The sequence below is a fragment of the Lemur catta genome, chromosome 14 (genome assembly GCF_020740605.2).
Source record: "Lemur catta isolate mLemCat1 chromosome 14, mLemCat1.pri, whole genome shotgun sequence".
Taxonomy (NCBI): Eukaryota; Metazoa; Chordata; class Mammalia; order Primates; family Lemuridae; genus Lemur; species Lemur catta.
The window spans coordinates 68,303,494-68,322,987 of record NC_059141.1 but is presented as its reverse complement, the minus strand read 5'-3'; the positions used below and the strand labels follow the sequence as shown (position 1 = coordinate 68,322,987).

Genomic DNA, 19,494 nt, shown 5'->3' with positions numbered 1-19,494 from the left:
GAAACTCTCGAGAGGAAGAAAAGCCATCACTCACTGTCCCTCAGCATCGTCCTTCCATTTTCCATACAGGGATAGATATCTTTGAACCAGATGGTTGGCAAAGCACATGGATTTTTTCATGCTGCCCTTTTTCACTAAAAATTATATAATTCAATTTTGTTTAGTGTGTTTTCTTGTAATCACAAACAATAAAGGGAAAGGTCATAGAATAAGCATTTCCCATGTGTGTAATTCACATGTAACTCACGGTTCTGACTGGGAAGTGGGCGGAGTGGCCCTCACCTCCCTGTGGTTGGCTGTGGGGGTCTTCAGAGTGACCTTCAGCATGGCCCGTTTTCTGGGGTGTTCCTGGAGGGCAAATGCCAGGCCGGGCTCAGGGTGAAGTGTGTGGCTCCTGGGCCTGCCTCGCGGGTGTTGTGGGGCACCTGCCACAGTGCCAGGCGCAGAGCAAGCTCTTTAGTCTCATCACCCCACCTTGGGGGAGGAAACCGAGGCACCTGCCTCATGTAGAGCAGGGATGCACACCAGGCAGTCTGAAATATTTGTGTTAATGTCAAATCATCCACTAGATGTCCACCGTGTTTGTTTTCAAATGGTAGAACTGTGGCTTTATTTCTCATATTCTCTAAAATGAGCACATACTGCTTTCAAAATGAAACAAAAAATCCTAACATTTTTTTAAAACCAGCGAAGCCGGAAGCTGGCTCCCTGGCCCTGCAGCCTGGGCTCAGCTGAAGCCCCTCTTCCCCACACAAGCCCACTCCAGAGGGAGGCTAGGTGGGCGCAGGGGTGCCCGGGCCCTCCCTGGGCGGTCAGTCTCTTCCCCGCCAGCACGAGTGAGGGCCGCAGCCACAGAAAAGCACAAGTGGTGCCTGGAGTCCTGGGCCCCTGTGGAGCCGGCACAGCCCGGTCATGCTGCCGCCCCTGCCGGGCCACCGCGTCCCTGCGGCGCTCACGGGGCCCCTGGTCGCTTGCCGCGCAGGTGAGAGCCTGCCCTTCCGCTGCGCCCCGGACAGCCTGGAGGTGAGCACGCGCCGGGCGCTGGACCGCGAGCGGCGCGAGAGGTACGAGCTGGTGGCCCAGTGCACCGTGCGCGCCGGCGCGCGCGAGGAGGCGGTGATGGTGCCCTTCCCGGTGACCGTGTACGACGAGGACGACTCGCCGCCCACCTGCCCCGGGGGCGTGGACACCGCCAGCGCCGAGGTGGAGTTCAAGCGGAAGGAGGTGCTTGTCCGCGGCCCTCGTCCGTGCCTGTTCGGCGTGTGTCTCGGTCCGCGGCTTAGTCCTTGGTCCGTGTGGCTGTCCGTGTGGCTGCCCGTGTGGCCGTGGCGGAGGGGAGGAGGCCTGTCCCGCCCGCACCTGCGGGCCTTCCTCGGGCCCGGCCCGGTCTGACCGGGAGCGCGTCGGGGCGCGCCAGGCCGAAGGGGAATGGCCCGGGGTTGGGGAGCCGGGCGGCCTCCCTGCGACGCCAGGCCGAGGGCGCGGCGGGACAGGCGGGCGGCAGGAGCGGGGCGTTGCCATTTCCCGCTTCTCTGGGCAGCCCAGGTGCCGGCTTGGGAAGGGTTGGGGTGAGGCTGAGAGAAAGGCACGTCTGGGGGCAAAGGCCGGTGAGCCTGGCTGAGCCGTCCGGCGGTGGCAGCAGGGGCCTGGCGAGCAGAGCCATCGGAGGGGCCTGGTGGCTTTGCCCACACCCCCCATCCACTCGGTGTAAGAAGGTGCTTGGAGAGCCTGCTGAGGTACACCTGGGTTGGGTCTCTGTTCTGCCCCCTGTCACTGTGGCTTCCTCAGGGGAGAGTGGGGGTGTTTGTTCTGCTCTGTGGGGATCTGGATCCTGCCAGCAGCGTGTCTGCGCATCCGCCCCAGTTCGCCTGTGGGAATTCTGGAGATGCTTTTCACACCTGCTGAGGCACAGGTGAGGCACAGTGGCTCAGGGAAGGTGACTGGCAAGTGGCTCAGTCTGGCGAGTGACTCCACAGGGGCTCGAACCCAGAGCTGGCTTTGACACCTGGCCCATCTGTGGGCTGTGCCAGGCATGCACCCTCCCAAGGCCTTTGGGGTCTCCAAGGGGCCCCTCCTACCCGCTCTGACCAGTGCCCTCTGCACCCTGCAGGGCACCGTGGTGGCTACACTGCGTGTCTTTGACGCAGATGTAGTGCCGGCGTCTGGGGAGCTGGTGAGGCGGTACACAAGCACGCTGCTCCCCGGGGACACCTGGGCCCAGCAGACCTTCCGCGTGGAGCACTGGCCCAACGAGACCCTGGCCCAGGCCAATGGCAGCTTGGTGCGGGCAACCGTGCACGACTACAGTAAGAGGGGCCCCCAGGAAACCAAGCGCTGGCTCTTGGGTGGGCAGCACCCTCCCACACACACCCCTCTGGAGTGGCCTTCTGCAGCCCAGGCCACCTTCCCTTCACCCTCTGCCCAGACCTTCCTGTGTCCTCTGGGCTTACCCTGGGCCCCCCAGCTGGGCTTTCACAGCCTGTCCTCTCTACTGGAACTGCCCGTGGGCGACTCTAGCAGGGCCGTACCACACCCCACCCTTGCTAGGTCTCGCCACTGACTGGGAATACCTGTCACCTGAGGCCTTCCTCCAGCCCCTGGCGCCTGCTTAGCTGCCCCTGGGGTGACCCAAGCGGGCAGGGATTGTTGCTTGCCCCAGCAGCTCTCTACAAATGGGTTGGTGTACAGCAGCCCGGAGCCAGGTGGGGGGTTCAGAAACCCTTGTCCTGCCAGCTCCTGGGATGTGCCACAGTACTCACCTTCTTGTGGGACACCTTTGTGCAGCTGCCTTGTTTCCCTGCCTCCCTCCCCACCTCCCACCCACATGTCCTGGGATCACCTTCTGAATAAACCACTTGCACTTGGGGTCTACATCAGGGACCCAGAGTCACAGGTGCCTTTACCCCTTTCTGCTTGGCCAGGTCCTGTTCGTTCCTCAGCCCTCCTCACCCTACAAGCCTTTTGCGGGTCCCCACCTGTCCTTGCCATGGCACTGTGAACACCTGTGTGCCAGCACACCCTTCCCACCGTTCTGTGTCTGCTAAACTAGAACTGCAGCTGCACACATCGTGGGTATACAGAAGGCACAAGTTCAGGGTCCAGGCTTCAGGGGTCCTTGGGTCCGCTGGAGGCTGCTGCTATGGAGGAGAGTTCTGCCATTCTCTGGGGGAGCTGTCTGGAGGGCTCTGGCACATTCCTCCCAGGGCCTCGGAGGAGGTGCAGCTTTTTATTTCCCATGTGCCCACACGTCACACATGTCCCGTACCCACAGAAATACCCAATACACAAACACCACACACACCCCCTATACACCAACACCCGACAAACAGACCACACACCCCATACATGACACACACACACACACACACACACACACACACAGGCTACCCCCGGCTGAGAAGGATTCTCTGTATCTCCAGCTTAGCACAATGGCCAACATTTAAATGTCAGTTCTAACACAGGGCCAGACCCCAGGCCTGTTACAGGGCCCCGGAGGTGTGAAAGCACGTGTTTGCACACTCGTGCACGCAGGGCTGTGTGTCTGGGAGGAACAGCTCAGTTGTCCTCGCTGTGCCCCTACCCGCAGGGCTAGTTCTCAACCGAAGCCTCCCCATCTCCGAGAGCCGGGTCCTGCAGCTGGCTGTGCTGGTCAACGACTCGGACTTTCAGGGCCCTGGGCCGGGCGTCCTCCTCCTCCACTTCAATGTGTCCGTGCTGCCCGTCAGCCTGCGCCTGCCCAGCGCCTATGCCTTCTCCGTGAGCAGGAGGGCCCGCCGTTTTGCCCAGGTGAGCCCAGGCCTGCTGCGTGCCTGAGGAGGGACGGAGGTGCCAGGGGACCTCCAGGGTAGGGCACACTTTTAGCAGGTTGAGTCAACGCTGGGGGTGATGACACCCCCTCCCTGGCCCAAGCAGCACAGAGTTGCCCAGTGGAGCCACCAGCGTAGGCAAGGGAGGCCTGAGAGTGCTCACAGCAGGCAGGGCTGGGGGCTCCCTGGGCCCCTCTTTTTTCTCCTCGCTTCTTGGTGTCCTTAAAACATTTTCTGCACTAATATAAGAGCAATGCTGGGTACATCTACATATGCTGACTTGGAAGGATGTTCCTGGTGGACTATGTGAAAGAGTGGTTGGCAGAATTGTTGGTCTCACGTGACTCCATTTGTGCAAAAGCAAATCTTCACTGACAGGAATTTGCAAGTGTGCAAACCGAGACGCTTAGCAGTGGCGCCCTCTGGGGGAAGGGAGGGGGCGCTTCTACTTTCTGCTTTCTGTTTATAGAACTTACGTATGTTTTTGGAAAGTAACGATTAGACACGGAGAAAAACAAAAGCAGTAAATACTCATTAGAGAGAATAAGGAACGTGGAGGAGTGATCCCTTTGTCCACATGCACCCCACGTGTTGGCATGTTGGTGACTTTCTCGCATGTTTTTCTTAAGGAAACTGCAGTGTGTATATCACACACTGTACTCTCCTAACGGAGCTGCAGGGGGCACCTCCTCTTCAGAATGTCAGGTTAAGTGCAGTCCCGTTGTCCCAGTGGTTTTGCTGGTTCCTGTGGTTGGTTCTGTGCCCCCATCCACTTCTGGCAGCCACCTGGTCCAGCACACAAGGGACAAATCCTTGGACATATCCGAGCTCCCTGACTTGCTGCCCTGTTGGCCTTTTATGGGGGAGGGGTCCGAGATGGAGGGGTGACAAGGCAGAGAGGCATGGGGGGGTCTCACAGGGGGCTGGGTGGGAGCAGGCATTGCTGGAGGCAGGTGGGTCCCCTGCACTCTGTCAGACTCTGGCAGAGATCACAGAGGCCTGGGGCCCGGTCCCACCTTGGAGGTGCTGTGCTCTCCCACTCCCTCCCAGGTTTTGAAGTTATAAACTGGGGACAGGGATCTGGGACAGTTGAGGATCACATGAGGCTGTGGAAGTGAGCAGGCTTGTAGGGGAGATGAGGAGGCCGGGAGGCCAGTTTTGCTGTGGCATCAGGTGAGGGCCTGAGAAGGGTGTGCTCTGCCTGCAGGCTGGGCCCACCTGCACCAGCCTGGACCATCCTTCTCCCAGCATCCCCAGGAGAAGAGGCCGCTCTTTACCAGGGGTTCCAGCCAAAGTCCCAGGGAGGCCCCTTGGTCCCGCCTGGACTGAGTGACCTCACTGCCTAGATCATGTGGCTGGGGTACAGCACTCTGACCAAGCAGGTGACTGGGGTAGGTAGTGGTCCACCAAGCCCCATGCCCTGAGAACAAGAACAAGTGGTCCCCAGAGCAATGCTGGAGCCACCAGAAGCAGCCAGGGAGGTACATGGGGGACAGTGAGTCAGCCTTTGTGCCCAGTGAGTGACAAGTAAGGCAGTGAGTCAGCACTCCCCCACCCCCGGCCTGCCTGGGGTGTTTTCCTGCCACTAGACCAAACCTTCTGAGCTCCCAAGAACAGGGGTGGCCAGGGATGTGGTGGCCTGAGCAGAACTGGTCAGGCCAAGGCCAGGGCTGGTGGGCAGGTCTGCAGGTTCCCAGGGGACAGAGGAGGGTGTTTGGAGGGCTGCCATCCCCAGGCCAAGCTGGGGGCCCCTACAAGACTCGGCTGCCTCCAGCAGCTGTCGCAGGCAGGTCCAGCTGCCTGGCTGAGGTGTTCCCTGTGCCCCTTGCCTAGATCGGGAGAGTCTGTGTAGAAAACTGCCAGGAGCTCAGCGGTGTTCACATCCAGTACAGGCTGCAGCCCGCCAGCGCCAACTGCAGTGCCCTGGGCGTGGTCACCTCAGCCGAGGACACCTCGGGGACCCTGTTCGTGAACGACACAGAGACCCTGCGGCGCCCGGCATGTGCGGAGCTCCAGTACACAGTGGTGGCCGCCGACCGGCAGACCCGCAGGCAGGCCCAGGCCCCGCTGCTCGTCAGGATGGAGGGGTCGTGTGAGTGCTGGCTCCAGGGAGGGATGGGCGGGGGCTGGGGGCTTCCCTGAGCCTGCACAGCCCAGCGGGGGAGGGAAGAGCGTGCACCAGCTCAACCAGAGCAGCCCAGCAGTAAGCAGTCACCACTGCCAGCACCTGGCAACACACCTTGTACGTGTACAGATAAGGTACAGGACCCTGGCTAAGTTCTAACTTCAGGCAAACAACAGGCAGTTTTTTGGTATAAGTATGTCCCACACAACCTTTGCAGAGTCTCACCGTCTGGGGGATGGACAGGCTTGAAGCTCTGACTCCGTGGGGCAAAGGCAATGTATGTCACCTAAACACTTGTACCCCCATAATGTGCTGAAATTAAAAAAAAAAACATTTGCAGAGGCTCTTGGGAGACAAACCTCCAAGTGCATCCAGGCACCATTAGGAACAGACTTGCACAGAACAGCTCTTCATCATCAGAGTCTCAGGTCTAAGTGGGCGTTCCAGTTGTCATTTGCCGAGTCCGGCTGCACTCACATCCTTCCCTCACACTCACCCCAGCCCAGGGGCTGCCCCCACTTTGGGACCATGGCGTCCCATCCCTGTGCTCCCGGCCAGGCTCTGCTGCCCTGGGGCTGAGTCACCCCTGCCCCTCCAGGCCCAACCCCAGGCCTGCCTCCTGTGACCTGCCTGTCTGCTACCCCCAGATGTGGCCGAAGAGGCGGGCTGCCCCCTGTCCTGTGCGGTCAGCAAGAGGCGACCCGAGTGCGAGGAGTGTGGCGGCCTGGGATCGCCGACAGGCAGGTGTGAGTGGAGGCAGGGAGATGGCAAAGGTAGGCCCCCCGCGAGCCCAAGGGATGCCCAGGGGTGAGGGTGCCGGGGAAAAACAGGGTCTTGTCCCCGGGTGGCCCTGCCCACTCCACATAAGCTTCCCAGCACGTTGCCCTTCGTGTAGCGCCCAGTGCTGGGAGAGTGGGCAGGAGAAGGGGATGCAGGGCACCAGGCCAGGAGCCCAGTGAATGGTCTGCCGGGCCGGACTCACTCTGGGCCCCAGAGGGTCTAGGTCAAAGTTGGGATGTGCAGGGGACAGAGCGGCTCTTCCTGGGAGTCAAGGTCAGGGGATGTGGCCCCAGGCAGGAGGGCCCATTGTCTGCTTCAGCTACCATGAGGGCCCCCACTCACTTTGCAGGCTTGAGAGGCTCTGGCCTCACCTGGCCTCCTCCATGCAGGGACTGCCAGCCCCTCACCTGCTACCTGGCGTGTGCACTCAGGCCCCCCCAGCTCCCTGGAGTGGGGTGCTCCGGCTGGCAGGGCTTCGTGTGCAGTGTTTTCCTGCTCTGGCTTAGTATGCCCCTCCCCAGAGGGGCGGGCCTGGCCTACGTGGCCATGGGGAGTCTGGCGGGGCTGCCCCGTGGGTGACAGCCTGCCGTGCGTCCTGTGCAGGGATCACCAGGAACTTCTCCACCTGCTCCCCCAGCACCAAGACCTGCCCCGATGGCCACTGCGACGCCGTGGAGAGCCGTGACGCCCACATCTGCCCCCAGGATTGCCTCCGTAAGCAGCCGCTTGACCTGCCATGGCGGCATTTAATCAGGGTGCAGGAACCCGTGGGGGCAGAGAGGGCGAGGCCAGACGCCCCTTGTACTTCAGCCAGAGCTGCCATGTGTGCGTCAGCTTTGTGCATCAAGCGGAGCCTCCCGCACATTCCCACGTCCCCCTGGCCATGGGCTGGGGAGACCCAGACTGGCCAGAGCCCTTGCTGAGGCCCCAGAAAGTGCCCCACAAGGTCACTCTTCGGGGGCAGCTGAAAAGGAAGGTGTGGCTCTGAACAGGCCAGCAGAAGGGGGCTGTGCCCCAGAGCTGGCGGAGGCTGGAATGTGTGGGTCGGGCCCCAGGCTCCGCGGTCTTCAAGGACGGGCCGGTGCAGAGCCCTTTGTTCAGATGAAACGTCAGGAGAGGGCTGGGCTTACTGCATGGCTCCGGGGGTTTCAGAGCTCACTTCCCCTGGGTGAAGCAGGGGCTCTCACCTCCCTGGCACACTGCCCTGCAGTCTGGGGGCCTTGGGTTGTTAGGCATTCCAGCAGGCTGAGTGGGCGTGTCTGTCCTCAGGGGGCAGCATCGTTGGGGGGCATGAGCCAGGGGAGCGCCGGGGCATTAAAGCCGGCTACGGCATCTGCAGCTGCTTCCCCGAGGAGAAGAAATGTTTCTGCGAGCCCGAAGACAGCCCGGGTGAGTGGGCGGGCCAGGACCGCCCAGGGCTCCCCACACCTCCTTGAACCCCAGTGAGGTTTCAGCCACACTTCTGAGGTCCCAGCAGGGAGGAAATGGAAGGGAAGCAAGTATGCCCCATGAGACACTCCCCCTTCCCTCTGGGCCTCAGTTTCCCCAACGGTGCAGCCGGGGAGAGGAACCAAGGGCGCCTATGAAGTGTTCTCTGGCCCCAAGTTCTGTGATGAAGGATGAGCCAAAAAAAGCAGTTCTTCCACCAGATGACTTGTTGGGCTGATCAGCCTGTCCCCATATGGGGCCCAGGCAGCATCCACCTGCGACCCACCCTACCAGGCACACCTTCGGGGGGCAGCAGGTGCAGTGGGTGGCTCAAGGGAGCCACACTGACCATGGTGGGGGGGAACTGTCCTGCTTGAGCCCAGGGATGTTTTTCTGGTATTTGAGCCATTAGATGGCCCTAGCTCCCAGGCCACTTTCGTTTTTCACAAAGAAAATACCAAAGGCATTTGGAACAGCAGAAAATCTTGTGCTGCCCTGCCTGCCCTCTGGGGCCTGCTGATGCAGCAGGCACATGGCCTCTGCTGTGTGACCTCAGCAGGCTGCTCACCTTCTCTGATCCTCTGTCTCCATCTGTAAAAGGGCGATGGCAGTCTAGAAGGGGAAGCACACATGGCAACGACCATGCCTCTTTGGCGTGTTCTCAGGGCTTCTCTCGCCTTCATGGCCACTGCCCGGCTGGCACGGACACAGGGGCTGGAGGGGCGGCAGGGGAGCATGCCCAGCCCTGCCTGGTGGTGCCTCACACGCCCCTGCCTGCAGAGCCCCTGTGCGATGAGCTGTGCCGCACCGTGATCGCAGCAGCCGTCCTCTTCTCCTTCATCGTGTCGGTGCTGCTGTCCACCTTCTGCATCCACCGCTGCCACAGGAACGCACACAAGCCGCCCGTCCCCTCGGCAGAGATGACCTTCCGCCGGCCTGCCCAGGCCTTCCCTGTCAGCTACTCCTCGTCCAGTGCCCGCCGGCCCTCGCTTGACTCCATGGAGAACCAAGTCTCTGTGGACGCCTTCAAGATCCCGGTGAGGGTCCCTGTGGGCCAGAAGACCCCTGCCCTGTGCAGCCCAGCGGGCTCCAGCAGCAGGCAGGGTGTGGAGACGGTTCTTCCAGTGTCACGTGGGTGGCAGCTGATGGTGCTGACCTCCGCGCACGGGGCTTGGGCCCTGAGGGCCACGGGCAGGGTGGGCCAGGCAGCTGCCAGAGGACCACGTGCAAGGGCCCCAGGGACTGGGGGAGGCATAGGATTTCATTCTCAGAGCTCTAGGGGTAGGCGCTGGGCAGAGGAGGCCAGTGTTCTGCCTTCATTTCTGCAGGCACTCTTTTGGGGGGAGTCAGTCTGTGGGGTGGGGGCTGTCCCCCTCCAGGTGAGAGACAATGGGGGGCAGGGGACAGCCAGGCTGGCAGCAGGGGGAAGGGCACTGACATAGAGGAGGGTGCCAGCCAGAGCCAGCAGGCCTCCCCAGCCCGCAGGTTGGCATTTGCTGCTCAGAGCCCCGGGCTATGGCAGGGCGCCAGGGCTCTCCGTCCCGGCCGGGCCTCCCCTGGCTGCTGTGCTGGCCAGTAGGCCTGCCCCTGCGGCATTCCTGAGAGCACTATCCGAGGAGCTGGAAGCCAAGCCAGGTTCTAGGAGGAACCAAGGAAAGTGCTCAGAGTCGAGGGTGTGTGTGAACAGAGAACCACCAGGCTTAGGTGGCAATGCCAGGCAGGAAGCTCGGCACTCGGTGGCTACACAGCACCTGCAGCTCCCAACTCAGGCTGGGAGGTGGGCTGGGATTCTCTTAGGAGGTGCCACATCTCACAGGGCAGCTCAGCCTTGGGGCCTCGGCCCCGGGGCCTGGTTTGGGTGACATCCAGCCCAAAACCTTGGTGAGGGCATAGGCCAAGGTGGCCCTTCCCAGGTGTGGCCACTGCCACCTCCCTCTGGCTTCCCTGGTCTGTGACCCCATCCTGATGGGAATCAGCCTCACAGCAGGGCTCTGGAATGAGCCACCAGAGTGCTTCACAAACCCATTCGGTTTGCAGCGAGGCCACACGGGAAGGCCGGGGTGGCGGGTGCCCCTGCCAGTGGAGACAGACCACTCTCAGCCCTAGGCAGCTCTTGAGCTGGCTCCATGCCCACATACACCAGCTCCAAGTCTCGGACACGTGACGCAACCGCTCAGCTTGTTTTCTCTTATATAAAGTGGGGAGAATGATTTTTCTCACATCTTTGAGAGAATCGAATTGATGCTGTCTGCACATGCTTAGTGCAGTCTCCAGAACGCAGGAGAGGGGCTTGCAGCACCAGCAGTGGCGGTGATGATGGGGGCAGCCATGGCGATGTTGTTGGCACTGACCCTGACTGAGGGCCCAGGAGCTCGCTGGAAGGCCTGGCTATGCCGCTGCGAGGAAGCCGTTCCCAAGTGCACACACGTCAGAGAGGGTGGCCCCTGGCCTGGGGCAGCAGGTCCCCATCAGTATCATCTCTGTGGTTGGGCGAGCCTGGCGGGGCCATTGTGAGCAGGACCCCGAGGCTGCACCCACACCCAGCTGCGGGAGACCTGGGGTGATGAACGCCCGGTGCCAGCACAGGAGGGCAGGGTTCCTGGCAGCCTTTGGCTTCCCCGGTCGGAGTTCAAGTACAGAGGGCTGGGGGCGCTGGGAGGGCGTCCAGATCGGTTCTGAATAAGCCTGATGTGGAGGTGGGACTTTGGTGAGAGGGCAGGAGGGTGGTGCACCAGCCAGAGCCTGAGCGGGGGCACAGCAAGCTGGTGTGTGCAGGATGGGCAGCAAGCCCTGAGAGGAGTAGACAGGAGCATGGTGGCACCTGTCTGTCTTTTGGGGGGTGGCCGTGCAGGGAAGTTGCCTTGGATACGCCCATCGTAGTGGGGGTCCTGGGCTGGAAGGCAGGCTGGTGCCCACTCAGTCCTCTGGGGGGTCAGGGCAGACCATATGCCAGGGGCTGGCAAGGGTCAGGGCACCGAGTTCAGGCCATCTGTGCCACTGCCTGCCTTCCCCCAGGGAGGGGATTGCAGTGGCTCCCAGGGCCTTGGCTGTGGGTCCCGCCCTTGGTGGAGGTAGGCGTCGCTGCCTCTGGTTTAGGTGATGGCCAGTTCTCTGCACACTGGGTCTTGTCCAGGGGTGGGGCGTGCTGCCTCCTGGGTTTGCCTTCTTCCTCTCACACTTTTCTCCCCTCTCTCCCTTCCCTCAACCCTGACATAGGAGGATCCAAAGTGGGAATTCCCTCGGAAGAACTTGGTTCTTGGAAAAACTCTGGGAGAAGGCGAATTTGGAAAAGTGGTCAAGGCAACAGCCTTCCGCCTGAAAGGCAGAGCAGGGTACACCACAGTGGCTGTGAAGATGCTGAAAGGTACCCGTCCAGGCACTTGCACAGAGCGCCCGTGGGAGCTCCCAGGGTGGGCAAGACCTCTCCCACCCGGCTCGGGACCTCCTAAAGAGCCCCAGGGCTGTTCTTGAGTGGCTGCAATCTGGGGACCCCCATCGTGGGCGCACGGGCTGGTCCTGGAGAGGCAGAATGAGGACTTGGCCGTCTTTGGAAGGCTCTAGTGGTGCTGCTGCTGCAGCAGTGTTAAAGACCCAGGGATTTTAAATTTTAAAAAGCCCTTTGGTTTTGAGCTGACAGTTGCTGCCTCCCCCAATCTGCCCCATTCGTTCCTCTCAGCCAGGTGTCCCCTGGGGTCCTGGTGAAGAGACCACCTGTAAAGACTGGCCCTCAATCTCAGGCAGACCCCTGTTGGCCTGCCCCACCCCATAACCAGTCATGCCCTGAGTTTGGCTCCACGGGCAGGAGTGCCTGCCTGCACACGCATGCGTGCCTCTGAGCAGAGGCTGGTGACTGCACTGGGTGGGTGGGTTCCTGGGGCCCAGGGGCAGCCTGGCTGTGTGGCAGTGAGCAAGAGTCATTGGTGTGCATGAGAGGTCTCTACAGCAGTCGGGGGCCACATGGCACAGGTGCTTCCAGATGCTTACCCAGATCCTCAGACTGGGTTTGCCCCCAAGCCAGTAAGACCCTAAGCTGTAAGGGGGCAAGTGAGCCCCTTGGATTCCTGGTGCAGCCAAGCACAGCTCTGGGTCGCTCACGCCTGGTCTGAGGGGTCTTGATGCCCCAACTCCTAGCTGTTCTCTCCCTTCCAGACAAGTCTGTAGGACAGAGGAGGTGGCACGGCACAGCTGGGCAGTGGGCCAACCCAGGAGGGACAGCTTAGCCACATCTCCTGACTCTTAAAACACCTTCACACCCAGGCACCTGGTGGGAGCCTGAGCCCAGCTCTGGCTGCCCTCAGGCCACTTCTGCGAAGTCTTGCCTTTATGATGCGCCAAACACAGGACTCTCATAGGGCATTGTGGCAGTCATTAAGAAGTCCCAAGCCAAAATGTCAGGTGTGCAGTGAAACAATACTGCTTTATCTGAGGTGCGCTAACATGGGTTTTCTGTGACAACTAGCGGAGCATGAGCTGCTGGCACATGTGTCATAGCACATTAGAAGGGCACCAGGCCACCACGGTCTCAGGCGGGAGCGGACAGCAAGGGAGCTGATCTCCATGTGTGGCGTCCTGCCTTGTGGGCCTCTCCCCTTAAGCAGGTGTGTGAGGACATTGAGGAGTCCCTTCACCTTCCCAGGAGGATTAATGAGGGGGTTCTCTATAGACTGCTATCTTCTAAAGATGGCAACTGCAGGGACATAATGCCACTCACATGTGCAGCACAGCCCTGGGACACCTTCCAAGGAAAGATCCTGCTGTTGTGGATGCTGGGTCCTCGGGCGCTTATTCCCCAGGGCAGATGAGGCCCCTGTCCACTGACCCCAGGGGCCAGGAGAAGCCTTGAGCATTGGAGTCCTTTCGGGCTTCTGTCTGGACCTGGGCAGAACGTTTGTGAAGGAGATGACGGGTCCATTCCTGACCCAGCATGGCCACAGAGGGGCTTCCAGGAGGGACCGTTTGCAACCTGCTGTTTGTGCTTCATTTCAGAGAATGCCTCCCCGAGTGAGCTGCGGGACCTGCTGTCAGAATTCAACCTCTTGAAGCAGGTCAACCACCCTCACGTCATCAAGCTGTATGGGGCCTGCAGCCAGGATGGTAAGGCTGGCCGTGGGGTGGGGCAGGCACACGCCGGAGGCTCTGGGCAGCCCTATTTTCCCTCTTCCCTGCTTTCCTGTCCTCTCTTTCCCTGTCCCTTGTTCTCCCTCCTGGAGGCCTGGGCTTCTGGCTCCAGTCTCAGCCTGGAGCTTGTGTCTAGCTCTCCACTGACCAAGCAGGCATCTCCTGTCAGAGGGAGCACCTGCGAGTGGCACTCTTTGGGCCTGCTGGGGTTGCTCAGAGGGCTCCAGTGTGACATCCCAGTTGTCAGCACCCCGTTCTGGGCCGAGCTCTCAGGGCAGGGAGCTCTAGGAATGGAAGATGCATCCTGGGTACCCACAGACACAAGGTGTGCCATGACCTCCAGGTGACCCCAACTTCAGCCCTACATGGCAGGAGCATTGTCACCATTTCTCAGATAAGGACACAGAAGATGGGCCTGGTCTAGTAGTTTTCCAAACCATCCAAACCCGCTGTGCTGTTCAGGGGCCGCGTGGGCGGGGGATGAGGGGCTCAGGGAACAACAGGGAGAGGCAGCAGGCACCCTGGTCAGCACCAGCAGGGCTTAGGCAGGAGTGCAGCCCGGGGGGCTGCTGGGGACAGGCTGTGTGCTGAGCCGCGGCATCTGCTGCCGGCCTCTGCCTGCGTCATTGCTCCTCAGCCCGCGCTGCCGCAGAGATGCGGGGGTGCGGGATGCGGGAGGTCCCGGCAGCGCGGGGTGCCTCCCAGGTAAGGCTGAGCGCAGGGGTCGCCTGCCTCGGGCACCCCCAGAGGGCGGCATCTACACGGCAGCTGGAGGCACATGACTCGGCCCCGCGCGCACCAGCCTCGCCCGGGTCCGCCTGCCCCTCGCTCCTTCCGCACGCCCAGGCCCCTCTCTGCCCCCAGGGCCGCTGCTCCTCATCGTGGAGTACGCCAAGTACGGCTCCCTGCGGGGTTTCCTGCGCGAGAGCCGCAAGGTGGGGCCCGGCTACGTGGGCAGCGGAGGCAGCCGCAACTCCAGCTCCCTGGACCACCCGGACGAGCGCGCCCTGACCATGGGCGACCTCATCTCGTTCGCCTGGCAGATCTCGCGGGGAATGCAGTACCTGGCCGAGATGAAGGTGTGTGCCGCGGGGCGGCGCCGCTCCTCCCGCCGTGCCCACTCCCCGCCCACGCGTCCTGCCCACGCCAGCGCCGCCTGACCGCGCCCCGCCCACGCCGCCAGGCCCCGGCCCCGCCCCGCCCACGCTGCCCGGCCCCGGCCGCGCCCCGCCCACGCCTCCCAGCCCTGGCCGCGCCCCGCCCGCTCCCCGCCCACGCTGCCCGGCACTGGCCCCGCCCCGCCCGCTCCCCGCCCACGCCCCGCCCACGCCGCCAGGCCCCGGCCGCGCCCCGCCCACGCCTCCCAGCCCTGGCCGCGCCCCGCCCGCTCCCCGCCCACGCTGCCCGGCACTGGCCGCGCCCCGCCCACGCCGCCCAGCCCTGGCCGCGCCCCGCCCGCTCCCCGCCCACGCTGCCCGGCACTGGCCCCGCCCCGCCCACGCCTCCCAGCCCTGGCCCCGCCCACGCCCCGCCCACGCTGCCCGGCCCTGGCCGCGCCCACGCCCGGTCCCAGCCTAAGGAGTCTTCTGTTTTCTTTCTCGAAGCTCGTCCATCGGGACTTGGCTGCCAGAAACATCCTGGTAGCCGAGGGGAGGAAGATGAAGATTTCGGATTTTGGGCTGTCGCGAGATGTGTACGAAGAGGATTCCTACGTGAAGAGGAGCAAGGTGCCCAGGCCCAGGGTGTGATGCGGGGCTCCTGGCGCAGTGGTGGGGGTGTCTGTAAAAGATAAGGCACATTTTTTGGAGAGCTACACTTTTTCTGGTCCTCATCCCCAATCCCTCTGCATCCTGAGTCCCCAGAGACCCAGTTCGGGACCCCCAGCGTGTGCGCCTTCCGCGCAGGCGGTCCCCCGCTTTCAACTCACTTTCCAAGGCCGCCTAGTGCTGCACAAGTACAGCCCCCTTCGTCGTTGTTCCTCTCGGGTCTGCAGAATAAAAGGTCACCATTTTGTGTAAGTTTAGCTCTTTGCTCAAAGGAGAGTGAAATGAAATAAGCAGGAACGTGGCTGTCATTCTTTTCAGAAAGGAATGAACTGCTTTTGCTTTACAAGTGGGGGTTCTCCCTGCAGGGCCTGGGACTCCTGGGCTGGGTGAGTTTGGGGGCCACGCAGGATCCTCCTGGAGATGAGATCCAGAGATGCAGCTCAGGGGTCTCCCATTGTCCCAGTCCATGAAACAGGTGGTCAGTGCCCTTCTGGAGACATCTGGTTTCATAACATGGTCCTATTCCTGTGCAACTTCCTTGGTCGTCTTAGTTTGGTCACCCATCTCAGCCTGCCCCTGTCCTGCAGCCTCCAAGTGACAGCCGAGGCGGGGTGCGTTCAGGAGCCGTTTAAGGGTCACAACTGACCAGACATTCAGAACAAACTTGCTCAAAAAAAGAAAAAAAAAACAATACAGCTTTACTCTGAGGGATCTAGAGAAGCCATTTGTGTTGCCATGGTTTGTGAGGACAAGGTTTCGTTTCTTCTGGGGTTTCCGTTGTGACAGCAGATCTCAGGACTGCTGAAGGGGAAGTGGAAGGGGCTGCTCCCCCTCCCAGTGGAGGGTGTGGGCAGAGCCTCCCTGTTGACACCCTGGTCCTCCAGGGAGGCCTGAGTCCTGGCGGGAAGCAGAGCACAGGGTGCTAGACTGCAGACACATTGTCACTCACACAGTCCCAAGACAGGTCACACTTCATTAAGGACATACATCCTTAAGAATACTTTTAAGAAAAAGAAATTATAGTAAATGTTGTGTTACAATCCAAGACATGCATTTTTTAAATTGTTTTGTGCCTTAAGACTTACCTGTGGAACAGCTATTTCTCAAGTTGCGTTGGAGAGGATTTGTTAGGTCAGACCCCAGCAGGGCCTCTGGGAAATGCCTGTCTGTGCACTTATTCAGAGGTGCTGAAAGGCCCCTGGGATTCAATAGGAGGGAAAAACCAGCCTCAAGACACCTAAACAGGTTCCGTCCCTCAGTGCTCTTCAGAGGAGCCTGTAGTGTGTCAGCTAGTGTCAGACATTCCCCAGATGGAGACACTGGATGTTGGTTTCCCCAACACATTTGCCCTGAGAACATCCAGAGCGATCTTGCTCTAGGGATCTTTGGCCCATGTGTAGAGAAGCACTGCTCTGTACCACCCAGCAGGCAGGTGGCACCTGACAAGCTGGCCCTGTGTGGCTGTGGGTGGACGCTGATGCCTGCCAGCATCTCAGCAAGGCCTGGGAGGTGCCGGCTGGGGCCCCGGCCCCTTGAGGCTGTGCACAGCCAGCTGTGTGCCAGGAGCATCCACGACACTCCTTCTAGACCTGGAAGCTCAGGGACACAGCCTGACCTGCCTCACCCCGGCTCCCCTGGGCATCAGAGTAATTACAGTGCCTTTCTCTCTCCCCCTCTTCAGGGTCGGATTCCAGTCAAATGGATGGCAATCGAGTCCCTTTTTGATCATATCTACACCACCCAAAGTGATGTGTAAGTGTGGGTGTTGCCTGCCTGGGGTGGGGGTTCCTTACATGCATGGAGGGCCACGGTGCTTGTCTGTGGAGCTCAGCAGGGAACAGTGCTGTCCCTGAACACCTATTTGCAATGCTGCCACCTGCACTGACCCCCACGCTGAGCGGCCTTCACAACATATTTGTTCAGCAAGTGGCCAGGCCCAGGCAGTGGTTCTGAAACCTGGATGGACCGTGTGAGAGCAGAGCAGGTGGCCGAGAACCCACCTGCCGCCCCCACACCCCGTCCCCGTCTCTGGGCCTCTGGTGACTCACAGGCCCAGCCAACAGTTGCCTTCCTGTGGGTCCTGAGCAGGGGTCGGTTCAGGCAAGACACTCTGTGACTGTGCCCCCACCCACAGGTGGGGATTGGGGTCCCCGAGGGAGGTGTCCTCGTGTGAGTTTGTAGGCTGGTGTGCCCCAAACTGCTGCAAGGCGGGAGCTAAAACTTGTTCTTCCAGGTCAAATTACAAGACCTGATAGTTTTTAAGAACACAGCACACTTGGTTCTGAAGGATTCAGCTATCAACAGACCTGCATATTTTGAATAATGTCAGCTGTGAGAAAGAAGTTCAAAGTAATTTTAGACAACAGTTTTCTGATTGCATAAGCTGCCTGTAGGATGATTGGAAAACGCAGAGAAAAGCATGAGGTAGAGGCTGGAAGTCCCTGACACACGCCCGGTGGCCCCTGCCAGCCTTCTCGTGTGTTCCATGGTATACATATGTATATATTGCCCTAGTGGGCCCGTGTGATGATGCTGTTTTGTGACATGACATTGTTCCCACTTCACAGTGAATTTTCCTTCACAGTTATTTTTCTGGCTGGTCCGATAATAGTGTGCTATCAGAACTTATTAACATTAATGTCACTAAAGTTGGTATACAACCCCCCACTGCTAAATTTGACTAGCTTAAAAAAAGTTGTAAAATTAAAAAAAATAAAAAATATATATTTTTTCTATAGCTCTTTTTCTTCTAAGATTTTATGAAGATTTCCAAGCACACAGAAAAAGTGAAAGAATTGCCCAGGGCGCCCAAGTCCCGTCGCATAGGTTCTCACCCCTTTAGGTGCCAGCTGCCTGTCCCCCTTGTGGGAGTGGCTTCTCTGGGGTGGGAACTTCAGCATGACGGGGGTGGGGGCCAGGTAGGCAGCATCCGTGGGAGCCCCTCTCTACACCGGGGGCCAACGGGGTCAGCAGGTGCTGGGGGACGGACGTCTGGGCTCCGCAGAGGGCGCCTCGGGGGCGCTCACCAGTGAACCAGGTAAAGCCCCTCAGTGGCCCACTCGATTGCTGCAGGTGGTCCTTTGGAGTCCTGCTGTGGGAGATCGTGACCCTGGGGGGCAACCCCTACCCTGGGATTCCTCCCGAGCGGCTCTTCAACCTTCTGAAGACTGGCCACCGGATGGAGAGGCCCGACAACTGCAGCGAGGAGATGTGAGTGGGGTTTGCTTTGGCCCAGCCTGGCTTGGGAGGGGAGGGCACATGTGCACCCATTCCCTCCCACTCTTGAGCAGCCTGCTGCCCTGGGAGAGGTGGGTGGTGGGGAATGGCAGGGTGGAGGTCAGAGGGCCACCCTTGGTGTGGTGGCAGACACTGGGCCCCTGATCCAGCTGCGGGGTATGGGGGTTCCTGGGGGGCCTTACTAGAAGAAGTGGAAGCAGGGCCTGGAACAGTGCAAGCTCAGGACCTGGAGACCTTGAGGCGCATGGCGCCTGGGGAGGGGTGCGTCATCCAGAAAGGCCCAGGGGTGTGGGGTGGGGAGTGTCCAAGTGTAGGTGCACTGGAGCCTTCACACCTCACACTGGGCCGTTGGATGAGATGGTCCTACGAGGCCAGGTCAAGAACAGATGGGAAGGGGCCGTCCAGAGGTGGAGACGCACTGGTCCGTTCACTCCACAGAGCTTGGGGCAAGCTGGGGTGTGCCAGGGCCAGGTGGGCCACCTGGGCACCCAAGGAAGCAGGAGAGGTGCAAGACAGAGGTGTGATTGCCAAAGGTTTTTATTTGTCTCCACACCTTAAAGCCATCAGTCAGTTCATCCTTCCTAAGAGTTTCGAGGACTGGAACTTCCTGCTCGGTTGCCACAGCCGTGTAGCATCTGACCAGCTGTGTACTAGTGTCTTTGCGAAGGAAGTAAAAATAAATCCCTCCCAGAGGGAAGGGAAGCCTACAGGATCCTGGATTGTGGTGCTAGGTGCCTGAGCCCACAGTGGCCCTGAAGGCGGGGGTCCTGCAGGGAGGCTGTACCCCAGCTCCCAGCAAGGCTCAGATAAGATGTCAGTGATGCAGAAACAGCTTTGAGGCTTGGGTACAGAGCACCCTCAGCCCAGGCACAGCGCTGGGCACGGTGCTGTGACAGGCTATCGAGGCCTGGCTTTGCCAGGTAGTCATGGCCCGTCTGCTCTTCCCACCAGGTACCGCTTGATGCTGCAGTGCTGGAAGCAGGAAGCGGACAAGAGACCAGTATTTGCCGACATCAGCAAAGAGCTGGAGAAGATGATGGTTAAGAGCAGAGTGAGTGCCCAGAGCTGGTTCCCACAGGCGGGACGTGGCATGGGGGTTCCAGCCTCACCCCACAGCCCTCAGAGTTCCCAGTGTGGGGCCAGACTGGGGCCATGCAGAAGGTCATGCTGTCCCCTGAGGGCAGGCAACGGACCGAACTCTGCTTGAGCCAGCCCCTCGGGCTTCCTTTCAAAT

At 60.5% G+C, this 19,494-nt stretch overlaps 1 protein-coding gene across 1 annotated transcript in view; it reads left to right on the top strand.

Annotated features, from left to right (window-relative positions):
* RET (ret proto-oncogene) overlaps positions 1–19,494 on the top strand; it is a 28,566-nt gene that overhangs the window by 6,753 nt on the left and 2,319 nt on the right. Inside the window, exons 5-19 of the mRNA XM_045567935.1 lie at positions 983–1,224; positions 2,111–2,306; positions 3,587–3,786; positions 5,640–5,898; positions 6,579–6,704; positions 7,315–7,425; positions 7,981–8,100; positions 8,920–9,176; positions 11,356–11,503; positions 13,126–13,233; positions 14,122–14,336; positions 14,862–14,984; positions 16,705–16,775; positions 18,096–18,233; positions 19,212–19,311. Coding sequence (XP_045423891.1) covers positions 983–1,224; positions 2,111–2,306; positions 3,587–3,786; positions 5,640–5,898; positions 6,579–6,704; positions 7,315–7,425; positions 7,981–8,100; positions 8,920–9,176; positions 11,356–11,503; positions 13,126–13,233; positions 14,122–14,336; positions 14,862–14,984; positions 16,705–16,775; positions 18,096–18,233; positions 19,212–19,311 — 2,414 coding nt within the window. The remainder of the gene's footprint in view (positions 1–982; positions 1,225–2,110; positions 2,307–3,586; positions 3,787–5,639; positions 5,899–6,578; positions 6,705–7,314; positions 7,426–7,980; positions 8,101–8,919; positions 9,177–11,355; positions 11,504–13,125; positions 13,234–14,121; positions 14,337–14,861; positions 14,985–16,704; positions 16,776–18,095; positions 18,234–19,211; positions 19,312–19,494) is intronic.